Source organism: Gorilla gorilla, chromosome 9, assembly GCF_029281585.2.
Source record: "Gorilla gorilla gorilla isolate KB3781 chromosome 9, NHGRI_mGorGor1-v2.1_pri, whole genome shotgun sequence".
Classification (NCBI taxonomy): domain Eukaryota; kingdom Metazoa; phylum Chordata; class Mammalia; order Primates; family Hominidae; genus Gorilla; species Gorilla gorilla.
Genome location: NC_073233.2, coordinates 37558225 through 37575706, shown reverse-complemented (window position 1 = coordinate 37575706; position 17482 = coordinate 37558225). Strand labels below are relative to the sequence as shown.

At 36.4% G+C, this 17482-nt stretch overlaps 1 protein-coding gene across 5 annotated transcripts in view; it reads left to right on the top strand.

Annotated features, from left to right (window-relative positions):
* The window catches only part of DCDC1 (doublecortin domain containing 1), a 401001-nt gene that overhangs the window by 138036 nt on the left and 245483 nt on the right, over positions 1-17482 (top strand). Inside the window, exon 10 of one of the 5 annotated variants that reach the window (XM_055356897.2) lies at positions 9894-10402. The exons of the other annotated variants lie outside the window; for them this stretch is intronic. Within the exon in view, the coding sequence (XP_055212872.1) occupies positions 9894-10025 (132 nt within the window). The 3' untranslated portion in view covers positions 10026-10402. Of the gene's footprint in view, positions 1-9893; positions 10403-17482 lie in introns of those variants that run through there. 5 annotated transcript variants of the gene reach the window in all.

Here is a 17482-nt window from a genome sequence, read left to right as displayed (position 1 = left end):
TAGCTGAGTAGTATTCCATGATGTATGTATGCCACATTTTCTTTAGCCACTTGTTGATTGATGGGCATTTAGTCTTGTTCCATATTTTTGCAGTTGTGACTTGTGCTGCTATAAGCATGCATGTGCATGTGTCTTTTTCGCGTAATGACTTCTTTTCCTTTTTGGTAGACTCCTAGTAGTGGGATTGCTGGATAAAATGGTAGTTTTATACTTTCAGTTCTTTAAGAAATCTCCATACTGTTTTCCATAGTCATTGTACTAGTTTACATTACCACCAGCAGAGTGGTACATCTCTTTTTGCCACATCCATGCTAACATCTATTATTTTTTGATTTTTAAATTATGGCCATTCTTGCAGGAGTAAGGTGGTGTCTCATTGTGGTTCTAATTTCCATTTCCCTGATAATTACTGATGTTGAGCATTTTCTTCATATGTTTGCTGGCTGTTTGTATATCTTCCTTTGAGAATTGTCTATTTATGTCCTTTTCCCACGCTTTGATGGGATTATTTGTGTTTTTCTTGCTGATTTGCTTGAGTTCCATGTAGATTCTGGATATTAGTTTTTTGTCTGCTGCATAGTTTGCAAATATTTTCTCCTACTCTGTGGGTTGTCTGTTTACTCTGCTGATAGTTTCTTTTGCTGTGCAGAAGCTTTTTAGTTTAATTAGATCCTATTTATTTATTTTTGCATTTGCTTTTGGGTTCTTAGTCATGAATTCTTTGCCCATATCAATGTCTAGAAGAGTTTTTCTGATGTTATCTTCTAGAATTTTTATGGTTTCAGGTCTTAGATTTTGATCTTTGATCCATCTTGAGTTGAGTTTTGTATAAGGTGGGAGATGTGGACCCAGTTTTACTCTTCTACATGTGGCTTGCTAGTTATCCCAGCACCATTTATTGACCAGGATGTCCTTATATATATGTATATATATATATTTACATATATGTTGTATTAGTCTGTTTTCGTGCTGCTGATAAAGACATACCTGAGACTGGGAAGAAAAAGAGTTTTAATTGAACTTACAGTTTCACATGTCTGGGGAGGCCTCAGAATCATGAAGGAAGGCTAAAGGCACTTCTTACGTGGTGGCAGCAAGAGAGAATGAGGAAGAAGCAAAAGCATAAACCCCTGATAAACCCATCAGATCTCATGAGACTTATTCACTATCATGAGACTAGCATGGGAAAGACCGGCCCCCATGATTCAATGACCTCCCCCTACCCTAGGTCCTTCCCACAACATGTGGGATTGTATCTTGGAGATACAATTCAAGTTGAGATTTGGTGGGGACACAGCCAAACCAATCATATGTATATATGCATATGTGTATATTAAAGCATATACGTTCATATTTATATGTATATATTACATATATATGTGTTTTGCCTTTTTTATACTTTATATAAATGATATACTATACATGTCACTCTGCACTTGCAACATTATATTTATGAGACATATTTATGCTGAAATATAAAGATGTTATGCATTGACTTTTAACTTCCACACAGTAATTTATTCATTTTATTGTATGAATATACTATAGTCTACTTATTACTTGTTGACAGACATTTAGTGTCTTTCCAAATTTTACTGTAACAAACAATGCTCCTACAAATATTTGTGTACTTTATGTAAAACTCATGTGCATGTATTAAAATTTCTCCAGGGTATATATCTAGAAGTAAAATTAGTATGAAAAAAGTATGCAGTATGCATATCATTGTGGGCTATTGTCTATTTACATTATATGGCTATTGTATTAGTTAACACTTTGACCAGCAATTTATAAGATTCTCATTTCTCCTCATTTTCCCACATATGCATGCATACATACATACCCTTTGTGACTTATTTATCAAATAATAGTTAATGATATGTCTGAGCAATGCTAAAGAGGTCAACTATGGATATGTGCTATTGTACATAATAACCATTCTCCTATTGTAATATAATTACATCATTGTTTTCTTTTCCTGAAATCAATTTCTTCGCAATTATTTATTCAGGATAATGTTCAAATTGAAAATTATTGAGTCTAAGTTGGTGACTATATTAAACTCTTGGTAAGTCTTTCAAAATGATTGTACCAATGTAACTATTTCAGAATCATGTATAATATTTTAATGTTTGATATTTCAGTATATACATAGTTTATTGTTTTTATTAGCACGAATTATATTACTTTCAAGGTTAAACATTATAAATATATCTGTTAATTAACAAAATTCTTTTTGCAATGGACCAAATATTTATGTCTTCCCGAAATTTATATATTGAAGTCCTATCCCCCTGATGTGACTATATTTGGGAATAGGGCCTTTATAGAGTAGTTAATGTTAAATGAGGTCATAAGGGTAGGCCCCTGATCCAATAGGATTACTAGGCAAGACACCAGAGAGCATACACTCTCTCTCTGCCATATGAGAACACTGCCAGAAGACAGCCATCTTCGAGCCAGAAGAGAGCCCTCAGAGACTCCTCACCAGAACCTGACCATACTAACACCCTGATCTTAAACTTCCAGCTTCCAGAGCTCTGAGAAAATAAATTTCCCTGTTTAAATCACCCAGCCTATGGTAGCTTGTTATAGCAGCCTGAGCTGACTAAGACAGATTGTGTTACCAAGATATGGAATATTGCTGTAACAAATACCTAGACATGTGGAAGTGGCTTTGGAACTGAGTGATAGGTACAGACTGGAAGAGTTTTGAGGTGATGCTGGAAATATGTATGTTAAGAGTAATTCTGGTGAGGTTTCAGTGGAAATTAGCAAGATGTTATTAGCAACTAGAGGAGGCCAGGCGTGGTGGCTCACTCTGTAATCCTAGCACTTTGGGAGGCTGAGGTGGGTGGATCACCTGAACTCAGGAGTTCTAGATCAGCCTGGGCAACATGGTGAAACTGTGTCTTCACTAAAAATACAAAAAATTAGCTGGACGTGGTGGTGCATGCCTGTAATCCCAGCTACTTAGGAGGATGAGGCAGGAGAATCACTTGAACCTGGGAGGCAGAGGTTGCAGTGAGCCGACATCGCACCACTGCACCCAAGCCTGGGTGACAGAGTGAGACTTTGTTTCAAAAATAACAAAAAACAAAACAAAAAACTAGAGGAAAGGTAATCCTTATAAAGTGGCAAAGAACTTGGTTGAATTGTGTTCTAGTGTTTTGCAGAAGGTAGAACTTACAAGTGATGAAATTGGATTTTCAGCTGAGGAGATTTCTTAGCAAAGTGTTGGGAGAGCCTCTTGATTGCTTCTGACTACTTATAATAAAATGTGAAAGGAGAGAGATGAATTGAAAGAATTGTTAAGCAAAAAGGAACCAGAGCTTAAAGATTTAGAAAATTCTTAGCCCATCCATATTGCAAAAAATGAGGAAGCTTGTTCTAAAGAGAACGTTAAAGGTGTGGCTGAGCAACCCTTTGATAAAGAGATCATGGGTGTGATTCACAAACTTAATTAGCTATCTCAGCAGAGACCAGGAATAGAGATGGGGTTATGCCAGCAGAGATACTACCAGTTTGAACTAAAGGGAACAGAGAAAGTGGGACAGAATGAAGGAAGGCTGTCAGATATCCTGCCTTTTATCTTTCGAAGGGCAGGACCAGGACCCACCAGAACCATGTGGATGGGGCGGAGAGACAAAAGGGGAAGGTCACTACCACCCCAGTGGGCCTGGAAGGCAGAGTATTGAATCAAAGAAGATTATTAAGATCTAATAGAATTTTCATTGCTAGGTTTTTGACTTGTTTGGGACATGTCACCACTTCCTTCTGATTTCTTCCTTTGGAATGGAAACTTTATCCTATGCCTGTCCATTATTGTATTTTGGAAGCATATAACTTGTCTAGTTTCACAAGTTTACAGCTGGAGAGGAATTTTGCCTCAGGATGAATTATACCTTGGGTCTGACCCATATCTGATTTAGATGACATTTACTTGAGACTCTAGACTTTAGAATTGATGGTAGAATGAGTGAAGACCTTTGGGACAATTAGAGTGAAATAAGTGTGTTTCGCATGCAAGAAGGACATGAATTTTAGGGGGCCAGATATGGAATATTATGGACTTTGTGTTCCCCCTAGATTCTCTGATTGAAGCCCTTACCCCAAATGCCACTATATTTGGAAGTAGGGCCTTTATGGAAGTAATTAAGGTTAAATGAAGTCATAAGAGTAGGCCCTTGATCCAGTAGGAATAGTGTCCTTATCAGAAGAGGCACCAGAGATCTGTCTTTCTCTTTATACCATGTGAGGACACAGCAGAAAGGCAGTTGTTTGCAACCCAGGAAGAGACCCCTCGAAAGAACTTGACCGTACTCGCACTCTGATCTTGGATTTCAGCCTCCAGAACTATGAGAAAATAAATTGCTGTTGTTTAAGCTATCCAGTCGATGGAATTTTCTTATGGTAGCTCAAGCTGACTAATAGAGTCTTCTTGTTCAAATGGTACTTTGCACATTCAAAATTGGTTTTTAACATCAATTGTAAAATCAGACATGTTGAATTTTTAAAAAGTTGATTTGTCTTACATAAAATTTTAATACAAAATATAAAGTGTAAATATAACATAATGCATCTGATTTTTAAAAACAAACATAAATCAGAAATTACACAGCCTGAGTACAGTAAGCAGACTTCAATCTTGTGAGGTTATTTTAGTAATACTGCCTTGCTCAAAACCATTTTGGATTTACCTTAATTGCATTCTTTTGAATATTGTCAGTGATGATGTTTACATCTTTGCAGTGTGAATTTAAATTTTTGGAAATTCAAAAAGTAATTTTTGTTAAATTTGGTGAAACATTTAATATTAAGTATCAAAAATAGTTTCATCAAGAATATATTATGAAGCTGCGTATTTTCATTAGGACCTAATTCCTAGATAAATATTGCCCATTACACGTTTCAAAGATTCTTCTAAATGCTTCAGGAATTGTACATGATAATCCTTATTATTTTATTTTGTGGTATGAATTTTATAAGAATGTCATTTGTGTCAAAGAAATAAAATTATCTTCACTGGTGATTTTGACATGGACTTCCTAGAATATAGGGTTATTGTTATTAAATCTTCTCTTTTTCTATTCACATGAAATTCATGGCATATCTTCAGAGTAATTTTTAAAAATTTTCTGGCCAATCCAGTATCCTGTACTGTTTCAGACGAGGGGGCTGGAGTCAGATTGCTTCAGGTCAAGTCCAGGCTTTTGTGTTTAACCAGCTCTGAGGTCTTAGGCAAGTTAATTAACCCCTATTTTCAGGTTTCTTATCTGTAAAATGAGGTTAATAATAGGATTGTTGTGAGATTATACCTGTAAACAGTTAAAAATGAGATAATACCTAAAAATGGTAAAATTTATATGTGCTTATATGGTGCCTGGCTTATAGAAAACCATAAATATTAGCTATTATTACCATCATCATATCATCACTCTCTGCTCATATCCAATCACTGCCTGCCACCTTTGTCGAGCACAGTGCCTTGTCCTTAGTAGGTATATTTGTTGATAAACCAGTGAAAGAATGAAAACCTTTGTCAAGATTTCTTTTAGAATAAGTCTAATTCTTTGACTAAATTTAACTCTTTGGTCACCTTTCTTTCAATTATTTATTTGAATGCACTAAATATCATATCTTCAACATTTTCTGTCTTACAGTAAGGGGTTTCTAAGCCTGACAGCATCAGAATCACGTAGGTCCCGCCTCTGCTCATGTTTATATGCAGCAGACCTGGGGCAGGACCAGGGGGCTAGTTTATTGAAAATGCTCTAGAGTTGATTCTGATACTCAAGCTAGGTTGAAGTATTGTGAGAGTGAGTCTTATTTTCTTAATGAAATTTTTGAGATCAGTTAAAAAAAATCTTGTTTTTGACATAACTTTATCCCCTCCAGCTTCTTTTTACAGGTCATGTACTGTTTTGCAGATACATTTGTTAAAAATCTAAATTTATTCTAAAATTTTTACTTTTTTTTTTAACTGTAAATTGTTTTGTGCTCTAAATTGTTTGCTTTGTAATGTGGGCTGTGTGTGTGTGTATGTATGTGAGAGTGTGTGTGCTTCTTTAGCACCAACTCAGGCATGGGCTGGCCAGCCTTCAGAGCTCCGTTCTTCCAGGTCAAAGCTTGTTTAAACTTGTCCTTGCTATGATCACTCCTTCACTGTTTCTTCAAGCCATGCATGAGAATCAGCCTCATTACTTTAAAGCAGCACCTCATATGCTCAGAATGCTCTGCCATCCAATTTCAGCAAAATTACATATCTACCCACCAAATTTTACTAAAAATTAGGACCTTGTCATAATATTGGGATGTTTTCCAGTTTTGGTACACAACTAATATACTAGTTAATGGGAGTGAGGGAGGAAGAATGAAGGTAGAAAGCTTCAAGTTAAAAGTTAGAATATAGGTTTGAAATATTAATGTTACTTAGAGTTAGACACTGAGTTTTTAATTCTCTCCAACTTATCATCTGTTTGACATTTAGCTGTTACATTTTATTATGACCCTTTTTTTCTTTTATAAAAGTATATTTATGCTGATGTCATAAAAGATAAAATTTAGTTCTGGAAGCTCTCTGCAAATGTCATTGGACACTGGGCAATAAATGTAACCCAAATAACCTGATGTCAGGGAAAATAAAAATCAAGGCAGCATTCTAATGATAATAGCTTTAAAAAAGTGAATGTCTCTTTAAGGAAAACAGAATCTTTTGTTACATTTAAGTAGTGACTTGAAATTGGAAACATAGAAAGTTGGATTTGAAAAGGAAGTGATTGCTTTAATTTTTTCCCTATAAACATTTATTCTTGGAGTATCAAGAGAAAAGCTTTTGAGAAGAATAATGATGACAATACCTTGTATTTTATACCAATGTGTATTATCAATTGCATTAGTTTTCTAGTGTTTTGGCTTTTGTGAGAACTTCAGTACACATTAGAAATATTTTCTCTTCTTTTTCAATGTTCTCATTCATTAAAAAAATTTGTAATTATATTTTCTGCTTTGGAAATCTTTATATTACGACTTTTTTTTTTCTTAAAGCAAATGACAAAAGATAAAAAGTAAAAGATAAAAATTCAGGAAAAAAGGTTTTCTCCACTTAGTGGGTACATATTTTAGAGAGGAGATATTTCTGCATTTTGTAATGCTGATATTTCTTTGAAATATATAGCATAGATTTTCAAACAATAGCCAATAGCCAAAACAGATTGGACACACTATCTTTGTTGGGAGACATGGGCAGAGATATAGAGTACACATTATGAAAAAATCTATTTTTTCAGTTGAATTCCACTTGCATATTACTTCTCTGACAATTCTATAAAAATGAAGAGATATTACTTTAGTGACTTTTGTTAAATTTAGAAAGAAAATCTTATTAGCATGCATATGGGATTAAATGTTGTATCATTTATAATAATATGTGTTTTACTACTTCTTATTTTTAAAATATCCTGTCTTTCAGTAATTAATTCCCCTTTGAGTTGAGTATATCCTTGCCTGAAACAGAATAGTTTCAGTGGATAAACAATGGGAATGGCACATGTAGAAGTACATAGTTTTTCTGTAGAAGATAGTTTCCAGTGATAACATTTGGATCTTTTCTTACAGAGGTGCTTCTAGTTTTCTATTTTATGTCTAACTTATAGATGGATAATATGAACTAGTTTGTGCTCTTCCTTTGTATCCATATATACTTGACCCATTTGTGATTTAACTTACTATGACAGCTTTTCAAAATCGACCGGAGTTGTTTATAGTCCCCCAGATCAGAGTATCTAAAAACTTAGTTTTTTAAAAAATTGACTTAAAATCATTTTGAAGTCCATATAGTTCAGATTATACATAAAAATTTGTATATACTTACAAATAGACTTACCTATTTTCAAATATGCAAATCAGCACAAACCAAAAGTAAAGACATTGCACCTGCTTCTTCCCATAATTTATCTTTGTGAAATGATAGCTTGCTTTTGACACTTCTGTGAAATGTTAAAAGTTGAGTGTGCCTCTTACCTCCCTTTTCTATCATCTCCCTCTCCCTGTTGTAGGCTTAATGTAGAGGAGGGAGAGTGATTTACCCCAGCAGGGAGGATCCTTCTTTATTGCCCTTTTCACCCCATTTGTAATGTTGTTTCTAAGAGAAATACAATCTATGTTAATTAATAAACATATTTATTGAAGTAAAGTTCACATGTAGAATTAATTTTTAAAATAAAGATTTGGAAACCAAACATTGAGGGATGAGAGGAACTGATTTATGCTTTGTAGACTACTCTGGCTATTTTGAGAGTAAAAGCAAGAAACCCAGTCAGCACAGAATCTAGGCTTCAGCATGAGGTTCAGAGGTGGGAAAATGAGGGAGATCTTTTAAAATTAAAGGCCACAGACCATCTCTGTCTTGTACGGGGAAAGCTAAGACCCTGAGTAACTAGTACTGTCTGGGCTTATCTATGAGGTAAGCATTGGGATGGCTGGAGGTGGTTTCTGTGCATGAACTATGAAGCACCTGCCTTGAGGTTATGACATCCAGATGCCATAGCTGATCTGGGACAAAAATCTCTAGTTTGATTTTATGACATCTGCTTGTCATTTCAGTAGAATTGAGGTCTACAGTGGGCTAAATGGCCGGTCAGGGTTCTTAAGTAGTTTGGATTCTACAGTGTAGATCTGCCCCTTTTGCAAATGTTTGCCACTTCAGCTGAACAAGTCAAAGTTCTGCTCAAGAGTGCAGAGTGGTATCTCAGCACCTTCATGGATTCTGAAAGGTGAATTCAACTGCTATAGGCTTTTACAGCATAAATTTACCTCAAAGTTTTTGTATGTATGTATTATAAATTCCAATTCATAAGCATTAGGAAATTTCTGTGTATATCTAATCCTCTATCTGTCTACCCATGTCTATCATGCCCATTTTCTATGATCCCTTGCCACTAGGAGAAAATAATGTTAATATTCATATTAATAGTTGCAACCCCTTTCTGCCCAGATTAGCAGGAATTCCAATGTTTCTCTGGGATTCTCCCTTTTGAAGTTTCTTGGTGTCCTTTCCTATTAACACACCTCAGTGGGGACCATCTCATTGCATTAGTGAAGCTGTACTAACAGCTCTAATTGCTCTAAAGGGAAGAGGGCAGGAACTCCATCACATTCTGCCCTAAATGCTCCTTGGCTCTGCATGGCAGAGGTATGAGATGGGCAGCCATAAATAAGAATCTGTGACACTCTTTCCCCAGAGCATTAACTGCATTTTTCTTTTATGTTTATGAAACTAACAAAGGCCACTCAAGAGCTTCTTTTTAGAAGGAAAAAGGCCCAATTTAAAAGGATTCCTGCTGCCTCCATTTTTTTTTTTTTTTTAGATGGAGTCTTGCTCTGTCACCAGGCTGGAGTGCAGTGGCACAATCTTGGCTCACTGCAACCTCTGCCTCCCGGGTTCAAATGATTCTCCTGCCTCAGGCTCCCGAGTAGCTAGGACTATAGGCGCACACCACCATGCCTGGCTAATTTTTTGTATTTTAGTAGAGATGGGGTTTCACCATGTTGGCCAGGATGGTCTCAATCTCCTGACCTCATGATCTGCCCACCTTGGCCTCCTAAAGTGCTAGGATTACAGGCATGAGCTACCGTGCCAGGCCTGCTGCCTCCATTTTTAGGCAGAGAAGTAGCTGACAAGTTTTAAGTGGTGGCTAACAAAAGATTTACAATTTTGGTTAACTGGAGTTTTTGTAAATAGATATACACATGACATATACACCTATATTATGCATGTGTCTCTTATCTACACATACACATGTCATAACCTCTCATTATATTAGTTTTCAACAGAAATTTCTTATTTTTAAAATGTATTTATTTATGAATTATTTATTTTATTTTATTTTTAGAGAACTGGGTCTCACTATGTTGCCCAGGCAAGCCTCAATCTCCTGTGCTCAAGGGATCCTCCTGCCTCAGCCTTCCGAGTTGCTGAGACTACAGGTGTGAGCCACTGCACTTCTAAGAAATTTCTATTTTAGTTGTTCACACATGTTTGAATTTGCTTTAGATAAGTTTAATTTTTAAAATGTGGGACTTCTTACCCAGTTTAGACATAGATTTGTTGAAATAACTCACTTGTATTTATATATACACATCAGTTTAATATGTAACTATTAAAATGTCCTGCTTAGATTTATATGACATGAATATTTTAAAATATTAAATCTATAAAAATATTAAGTTTCACCTTTATATTTAATTATGGAAGTGTTTATAGTAATTTATTTCTTATATTAGTTAAATTATTGAAGGTAAGAAGCATAAATTACCCTAAATTAACATATATTTGAAATTTATCTGTATTATAGAACAAATAATCTCTTTCCCTTGACAAAGAAACTTGTATTAGTGAATTAAAATGATAAAAACACATTTCTGTTATCTTATTTGTAACCTGTAATTTCTAAAGACCAATTTAAGGTATATTGTCTCTACAAATGACATTAAATTAGACCTCAGTCATCTGTTTCCTGTCACTTCCTATTATTTTGTACTTGTTCATCAATCCTTGGGGGAAATCAGAGCCTGTTTGGCTCTTTCTAATCTGCATAATGCTCATTGAGGGCGTGGTCAGGAGGCACCTCCCCTCCCTACCACACTGAGGATTTTACCCATCTCAGGCCCACTGATAATTCCTCTAGATCCTGCTGTGTGCAGCAGAGTGAATTCGATTCTTAAAAAAAAATTAAAATCAAATTCTACTATTAGTTTAAATGTTTAAATCTACTTTTACATTATACATTTTGAAATGTAGTTTTAAAAAAATTGTTGTTCATAATTTTATACCTTATCAACTAAAGTTTCATATAGGTAAAGTATTAACCCTTGTTCCAAGATTTTCATCTTGATAAATAAAGACTGTATTTTGTAATAGTCTGGGAGATTATATATGCACACATTTCTAATTATGGAGACATATTGTTTGCAACAGTACAACAGAAAGAATCAAGGCCCCATGTGGTCACCTATTCACCTTATTTTGATAAAAAACTTTTTACAATGAATTAATGTTTTTATCCATCTTTTTTAAATGTAGCAATTATCCTATAAGTGAATTAATGATCTTTTGTAAAATTACAGAAATTTATAAATTATAAAATGAAAGTTCCCCCCACCAAAACTATTCCCCAGAGATAATTGCTGTTAATAACATTTTCTAGGCATATTCATATATATATGTATGTGTAGATACATGTACATGTGTACACACTCAACAATATAAATAAATACTTCTTTTTCTCTAATATGAGTGATACATACTCCCTTTTTTAAACAAGTAATAGTCTGTAATATTAGTAATATTCTTGTTTTATTATCTACTATGTCATGGACCTCTTTACATGTCAAAAGTGGTAGAAGGTGACCACTTTTTTTTTTGTTTTTTTTTGAGACAGAGTCTTGCTCTGTCACCCAAGCTGGAGTGCAGTGGCGTGATCTAGGCTAACTGCAACCTCCATCTCCCGGGTTCAAGTGATTCTCCTGCCTCAGCCTCCTGAATAGCTGGGATTACAGGTGCCCGCCACCACGCCCGGCTAATTTTTGTATTTTTAATAAAGATGGGGTTTCACCGTGTTGGTCAGGCTGGTCTCAAACTCCTGACCTTGTGATTCGCCCACCTCGGCCTCCCAAAGTGCTGGGATTACAGACATGATAAGCCACCGCCCCCTGCTGAAGGTGACCACTTTTAATGCCTGTGTTAGGCTTTGGGGATTTAATACTCCTACTTTAGATGTTAAACAAATTGATAAATAGACTCAGGAGCCAGGCAGGAATTAAAATCCAGTCTCTACTTTACCAATGATAAGGCTAAATTTGAAATGATCATTTTGACATGAGGCGAAAATAGACCCTGAATAGAAAATATCCAACCAGACTGGGGTGAAGTGACTGAAGAGCCACATGCCTTTCTTGGAGGACAGCAAACCACTGCCCTGGTAAAGAAAGAGTAGCAAGCCAACCAGAGAGAGAGAGAGAGAGAGAGAGAGAAAGACTGGGCTTTATATAGAAGATGACCTTACACAGTTTCACCAATGCACATGTCTATGTCTGGATCATCTAATAAGGAAGAGCAAGTGAGGGGCAGAGAGAACGAAGAAAGCTTCTTCCTAGGAGGGCAGAGGCATCCAGGAGAATTTCTTCTTCATGTAGTACACAGGTTTACCACATCTTACATAACAGTTATATATAGCTACTAATGGACATTTAGGTTTCTTCCAGTTTCTATTACAATGAGCATTGCTGCATTGCAGTTAATGTCCTTGTACACAGTTTTGCATATTTTTGCTAGTAATACTGAATATGAACTCCTAAAATTAGAATTACTGAAAAAAATACAGATTTATTTTTTCCCCAGATATTTCCTAATAGCTAAAAGGAAGTTTGAGCCTATTTACATTGTATCCAAAGATAAATTAATATACCATTTTCTTGCATCGTCATTTTTATTCACCCATGTCAGCCTGATAGATTTAAAAAAAACTCATTTGAAAAATCTGTTAATTAATTAGTAGTGAAGTTAAATATATTTCTGTAGGTTTATTGTTCACTTGTATTTTTTTAATAATTCACCCATTCATATCTTTGCCCAGTTAGCTATGTTCATCTTTCTTATTGAATTGTAAGCATTCCGTATGGGGTGTGTGTTTAAATTACCTGTTATATAAAAATGTAATACATTTCTCCCTAAATTTGTCCTTTGTCTTATACATTTTTTAGTGTGTTTTGATATATAGCAGTTAAATTTCTACTTAATCACCTCTGTCACTTAAAAAAATAGTTTCTTGGTTTTTTTAATCAGGAAAAACAAAATTTTCTCATTGTAAGAGTATATTTTTCCTCTAGTATATTTATTTTTTACAGTGAAATTTTTCATTCATACAGAATTTATGTTTGCAATTGTGTTGGGAGTTTAAAAATTTATATTACTACTATAAAATTTAATTCGTTTATTTACATCGTAAAACTTTAAAAGGTATTACTTAACTATGCTTAGCTGTTTTTTTTTTTTTTTTTTGAAACGGAGTCTCGCTCTGTCGCCCAGGCTGGAGTGCAGTGGCGCGATCTTGGCTCACTGCAAGCTCCGCCTCCTGGGTTCACGCCATTCTCTTGCCTCAGCCTCCCAAGTAGCTGGGACTGCAGACACCTGCCACCATGCCCAGCTAATTTTTTTGTATTTTTAGTAGAGACGGAGTTTCACCATGTTAGCCAGGATGGTCTCGATCTCCTGACCTCGTGATCCGCCCGCCTCGGCCTTCCAAAGTGCTGGGATTACAGGTGTGAGCCACTGCGCCTGGCTGCTTAGCTTTTTTTTTAAAGCTCAATAAGTTAACCTGGAGGTTTAGGTATTCTATGACACCGTATATGGAACGTAAACTATAACTGCTTATAGAGTCTACATTATGTAGAGTAGCAGAAAATACGAAAAGGAAAACTGCACCATTGACAGCTTGTATACATGAGGCCTTAAAAATACTGAAAATGATTATTCCATTTGGATTTTTTCTGATTAAAGAACAAAGTATCTAGGCATGTCTGTAAGTAATTAACTCATGTAATCTCGATTCAGGAAGCATGTTCAATTCATCTCATATTGAAATTAACTCTCAAATCCCTAGGCCTCACAACTTAAAACAGTGCAGGTGGGATGGGGCGATAGTGCAAATAATTAAAAGCAATTCAGGTAGTAGGCATGTGGATAGTAGTCACGCATTTTGAGGATGCAGTTGTGCAACTGTGTATACAAATACTTGTTTCTGATAAATACATATGGTCTTAAATAAATAGAAAGTTGAGTGTATCCTAGTCTAGCCAGTTGAGACATCATATATGCTTTATCATCATAATAATTATTACATATTGTTAGATTTTATGGTTAGGATAGTTTGAATAATGTAGTGTGAGAAATACAGTCTAGCTCTGATCCCCAAGCTCAGTCTGATTGCTAAAGATGGAGTCTTGAATATGCTCATGACGTCATGGTGGATGATCATCTATAGATGAGAGCAGTCCCTTTGTCTCAAGTGTAAAAGTCATAAATGTTTTCTGAAGTAGTCCAGAGATCAACCAAGTAAGTTTGGCATCTTGCAAAATAGGCTTCTTCAGAATTTATGAAACTTGCTTGCCTGGATAGAAAAAGAATAGATTCCAGGGTAATAGAGATATTTATCCATTCATGGATTCAAGCAGGCAGTAGAATCCGGAGGTGCCTCTTACCGTGTGAATGTGAGTAAGATATCCTCTTTGTGCTTCAAGGTTTTATTTATTGAATGAAGATATCTTAGGGTTAGTATTAATGAATTAATATATGAAAAGATCTGGGAACAGTGCTTGGTTCATTCTCTTTTGTTTCTTTTTTCTTTTCTTTTCCTTTCTTTCTTTCTTTCTTTTTTTTTTTTTTGAGACGGTGTCTCTCTCTGTCGCCCAGGATGGAGTGCAGTGGCGCGATCTTGGCTCATTGCAACCTCTGCCTCCCAGGTTCAAGTGATTCTCCTGCCTCAGCCTCCTGAGTAGCTGGGATTACAGGCATGTGCCACCATGCCCAGCTAATTTTTGAATTTTTAGTAGAAACGGGGTTTCACCACATTGGCCAGGCTGGTCTTGAACTCCTGACCTCATGATCCACCTGCCTCGGCCTCCCAAAGTGCTGGGATTACAGGCATGAGCCACCGTGCCCGGCCGGTCCATTCTTAACTCCACAGTAAGAACTCAGTAAATGCTAGCTATAAATGCTATTAATCATTCAGTCAATAAACATTCCTTTCGTACCTACTTTGGGACTCACACAGGAGTATAGTACCTCACTGGAACTGGGAACAATTGATAGTCAGTGACATAGAATGTCTTCAGCCATGTAAAAGGTTTTGCTATGGAAGAACTACCTTCTCTTTGCATGGGTGGGCACTGACTTTCTTCATTCAAGAAAAGCAGAGAAAACCAGAAAGCTCTGGCAGCCTGAGGAACTGGCACACCAAATTCTACTTGAAGGGTGATTGACTTATGGTAGGAAATATATGGGCATGGATGTGGGGAGAAACTAGGATTTATCGGATACCTCCCATGTAGCAGACACTGGTAGACATGCATGTTTGCTCATTCAATTAATAATGAAAGTGAAAGGAGGAAGAAATGACTCTACTTGTTGCAAGGCCAACCCCATTCATTTGTTTTCTCTGGTCCCACATCATCTCATTGTGTCTGGTGGACTGACTGTCCCTCTTTCTTTTACTTTCCTTTATCTCTCTCTATGCATTGGCCTCTCTCCCGTTCATGCTTGTTCCTTTATCCTTGCTTGAAGAGGTCTTTCCACAATTCTTCTACTCTCTTGACATACCTTCCCAGCATTCCTCTCTGTTGCTAAACAACTCAGAAGAGGAGTTTTTATTCTCTGCCTTAAATTTCTTACTACTCAGTCATTGCCCAACCCCTTAAATGACTTTTGCCTCAATCAGACTCTGCAGATTCAATCAGCTCTGGCTGAAATCTGCTATGCAGTAACTGCCCCTCTGAGATATGTCAACCATGCATTGTAGATGTTTCAGGACTTTTTATTTCATTTGAGTTTATTCTTTAATTTTCAAAATACAGTTAATTAACCAAAGGTGGAAAAGGGTAATAATGATCCCTAGTTATTCAAATCACTGGCTTTCTATCATCTTCAACCACTCTGTGATATTTGACACTATTTAATTGATTTGGGAAGCCATCTTCTCCCTGGCTTTTGTGAACTCTTCTGGTTTTACTTCCCCTCTCAGACTATTCCTTGTGTTCTCCTTTTTAGAAATCACTACCATTCCCTGCCTTTGCCAGGTATGTTTCCTCGGAGGGAACATACTTAACTTATTTAAGTCCAGGACACTTCTAACTTCTTTTCCTACTGTTTCTTTCTGGGTAGCTTCAGTAGTGTCTATACCTACCTCTGTGTCAGTGACTGCAAATTTTGTATTTCTACAATTAGTACCTGTTTAAATTCAGACTGAATTTCCAAGTATCCGTTAAACATCATGTTCTCCTGACCCCTCAAATTCCATGTTCAATGGCATGTATTTATTTGAGTATCTACTATCTGCCAAGCACTCTAGGAACTGAGAAATGTACACGCATACAAGGCTGAGTTATTGCCTTAAAGAGCTTGCCGAGGGGTAGGGCAGAAAATAAAACATAAAAAAAGATAATTTCAGGTGCTGTTGGATGCTATCAAGAACATGAAATAGGATATTTTTTCAGAGAATGGCTAGTGGTTTGGTTTTTGTTGATAAGGCAGTCTCTGAGGAGGTGATAGCTGAATGATAAGAAAGATCCAGACATGTGAACCTATTGTGGGAAGAGCTTTCTCAGAAGAAGCAAAAGCAATTGCAAAGGCCCTGGTGTAGGACAGAGTGGTGCATTTGAGGAGCAGAGGAATAAGGCTGTTGGACTGGAGTATGATGACTGGGGGTGGGCGAGGTGGGGACATGCAGGTCATAGAGAGCTTTGTGGAGCATGGTAAGGAGTTTCTTTTTTACTCTTGGAAAGTATTGAGGAGTTTTAAGCATGGAGGTGACATGAACTAATGTGTGCTTCAGAAAGATAATGTTGACTCCTATGTGGAGGAGGCATTGTAGGATGAGTGGAGACAGACAAACCTCCAAAGAGTGGAGGCTGTTGAATTTTATCCAGTAGAAGTTGATTTGCATGAACTCTGTAGTGAAAATTATGAGGAATTATAAGACTCAGGATATATTTTGGAAATAGTCCTGAAAGAATCTACCATTGGATTGGATATTGTGTGTGAGGGAAAGGCAAGAATGCAAGATGTGTCCTACTTCTGGGGTTAGCCTGAGCCGAAAACATTGGCTCCATTTACTGAATAAAGAAGACTGGGGTGAAGGGGAGATTGTTTGCCATTAGGTAGTCAAACCAAGAGGCTGAGTAGGTAATTGAACAGAGAGAAATGAGATCTGGGTAAGAGATACAAGTTTAATATATAACTATTAATATATAGATAGTAAGTAAAACCATGGAAATGGTTGAGATCACCAAGGGTGAGAGGATAGATAAAGAAAATAAAGATACCAGAACTTGAGACTCTGCAATGTCCAGTGGCTGAGTAAAAGAAGGATCAACTAAGGAAGCTGAGAAGGAATAGGTGGTTGTTAAGACACAAAACTCAGAGAAGAAAATATTTAAGGAGGGAGTGATGAAGCATATCAGATACTGCTGATGATTAAAGTGGGAAGACAATGGAAAATTACCATTGGCCTTGACTAGATGTTGGTTTTTAGTGACCTTGCCAAGAACCCTTTGGACGGTGTGGTGAGGATGAAAATCTGATTTGAGTAAGTTGAAGGAAATGGGAAAAAGTAGAAAGGAAGTATAGACAACTTTTTCAGAGTGTTGAGGTAAGCAGAGTAGAGAAATAGAAGGGGCTGAGTGGTCAGGGGAGGGTTTCTTAAAGTGA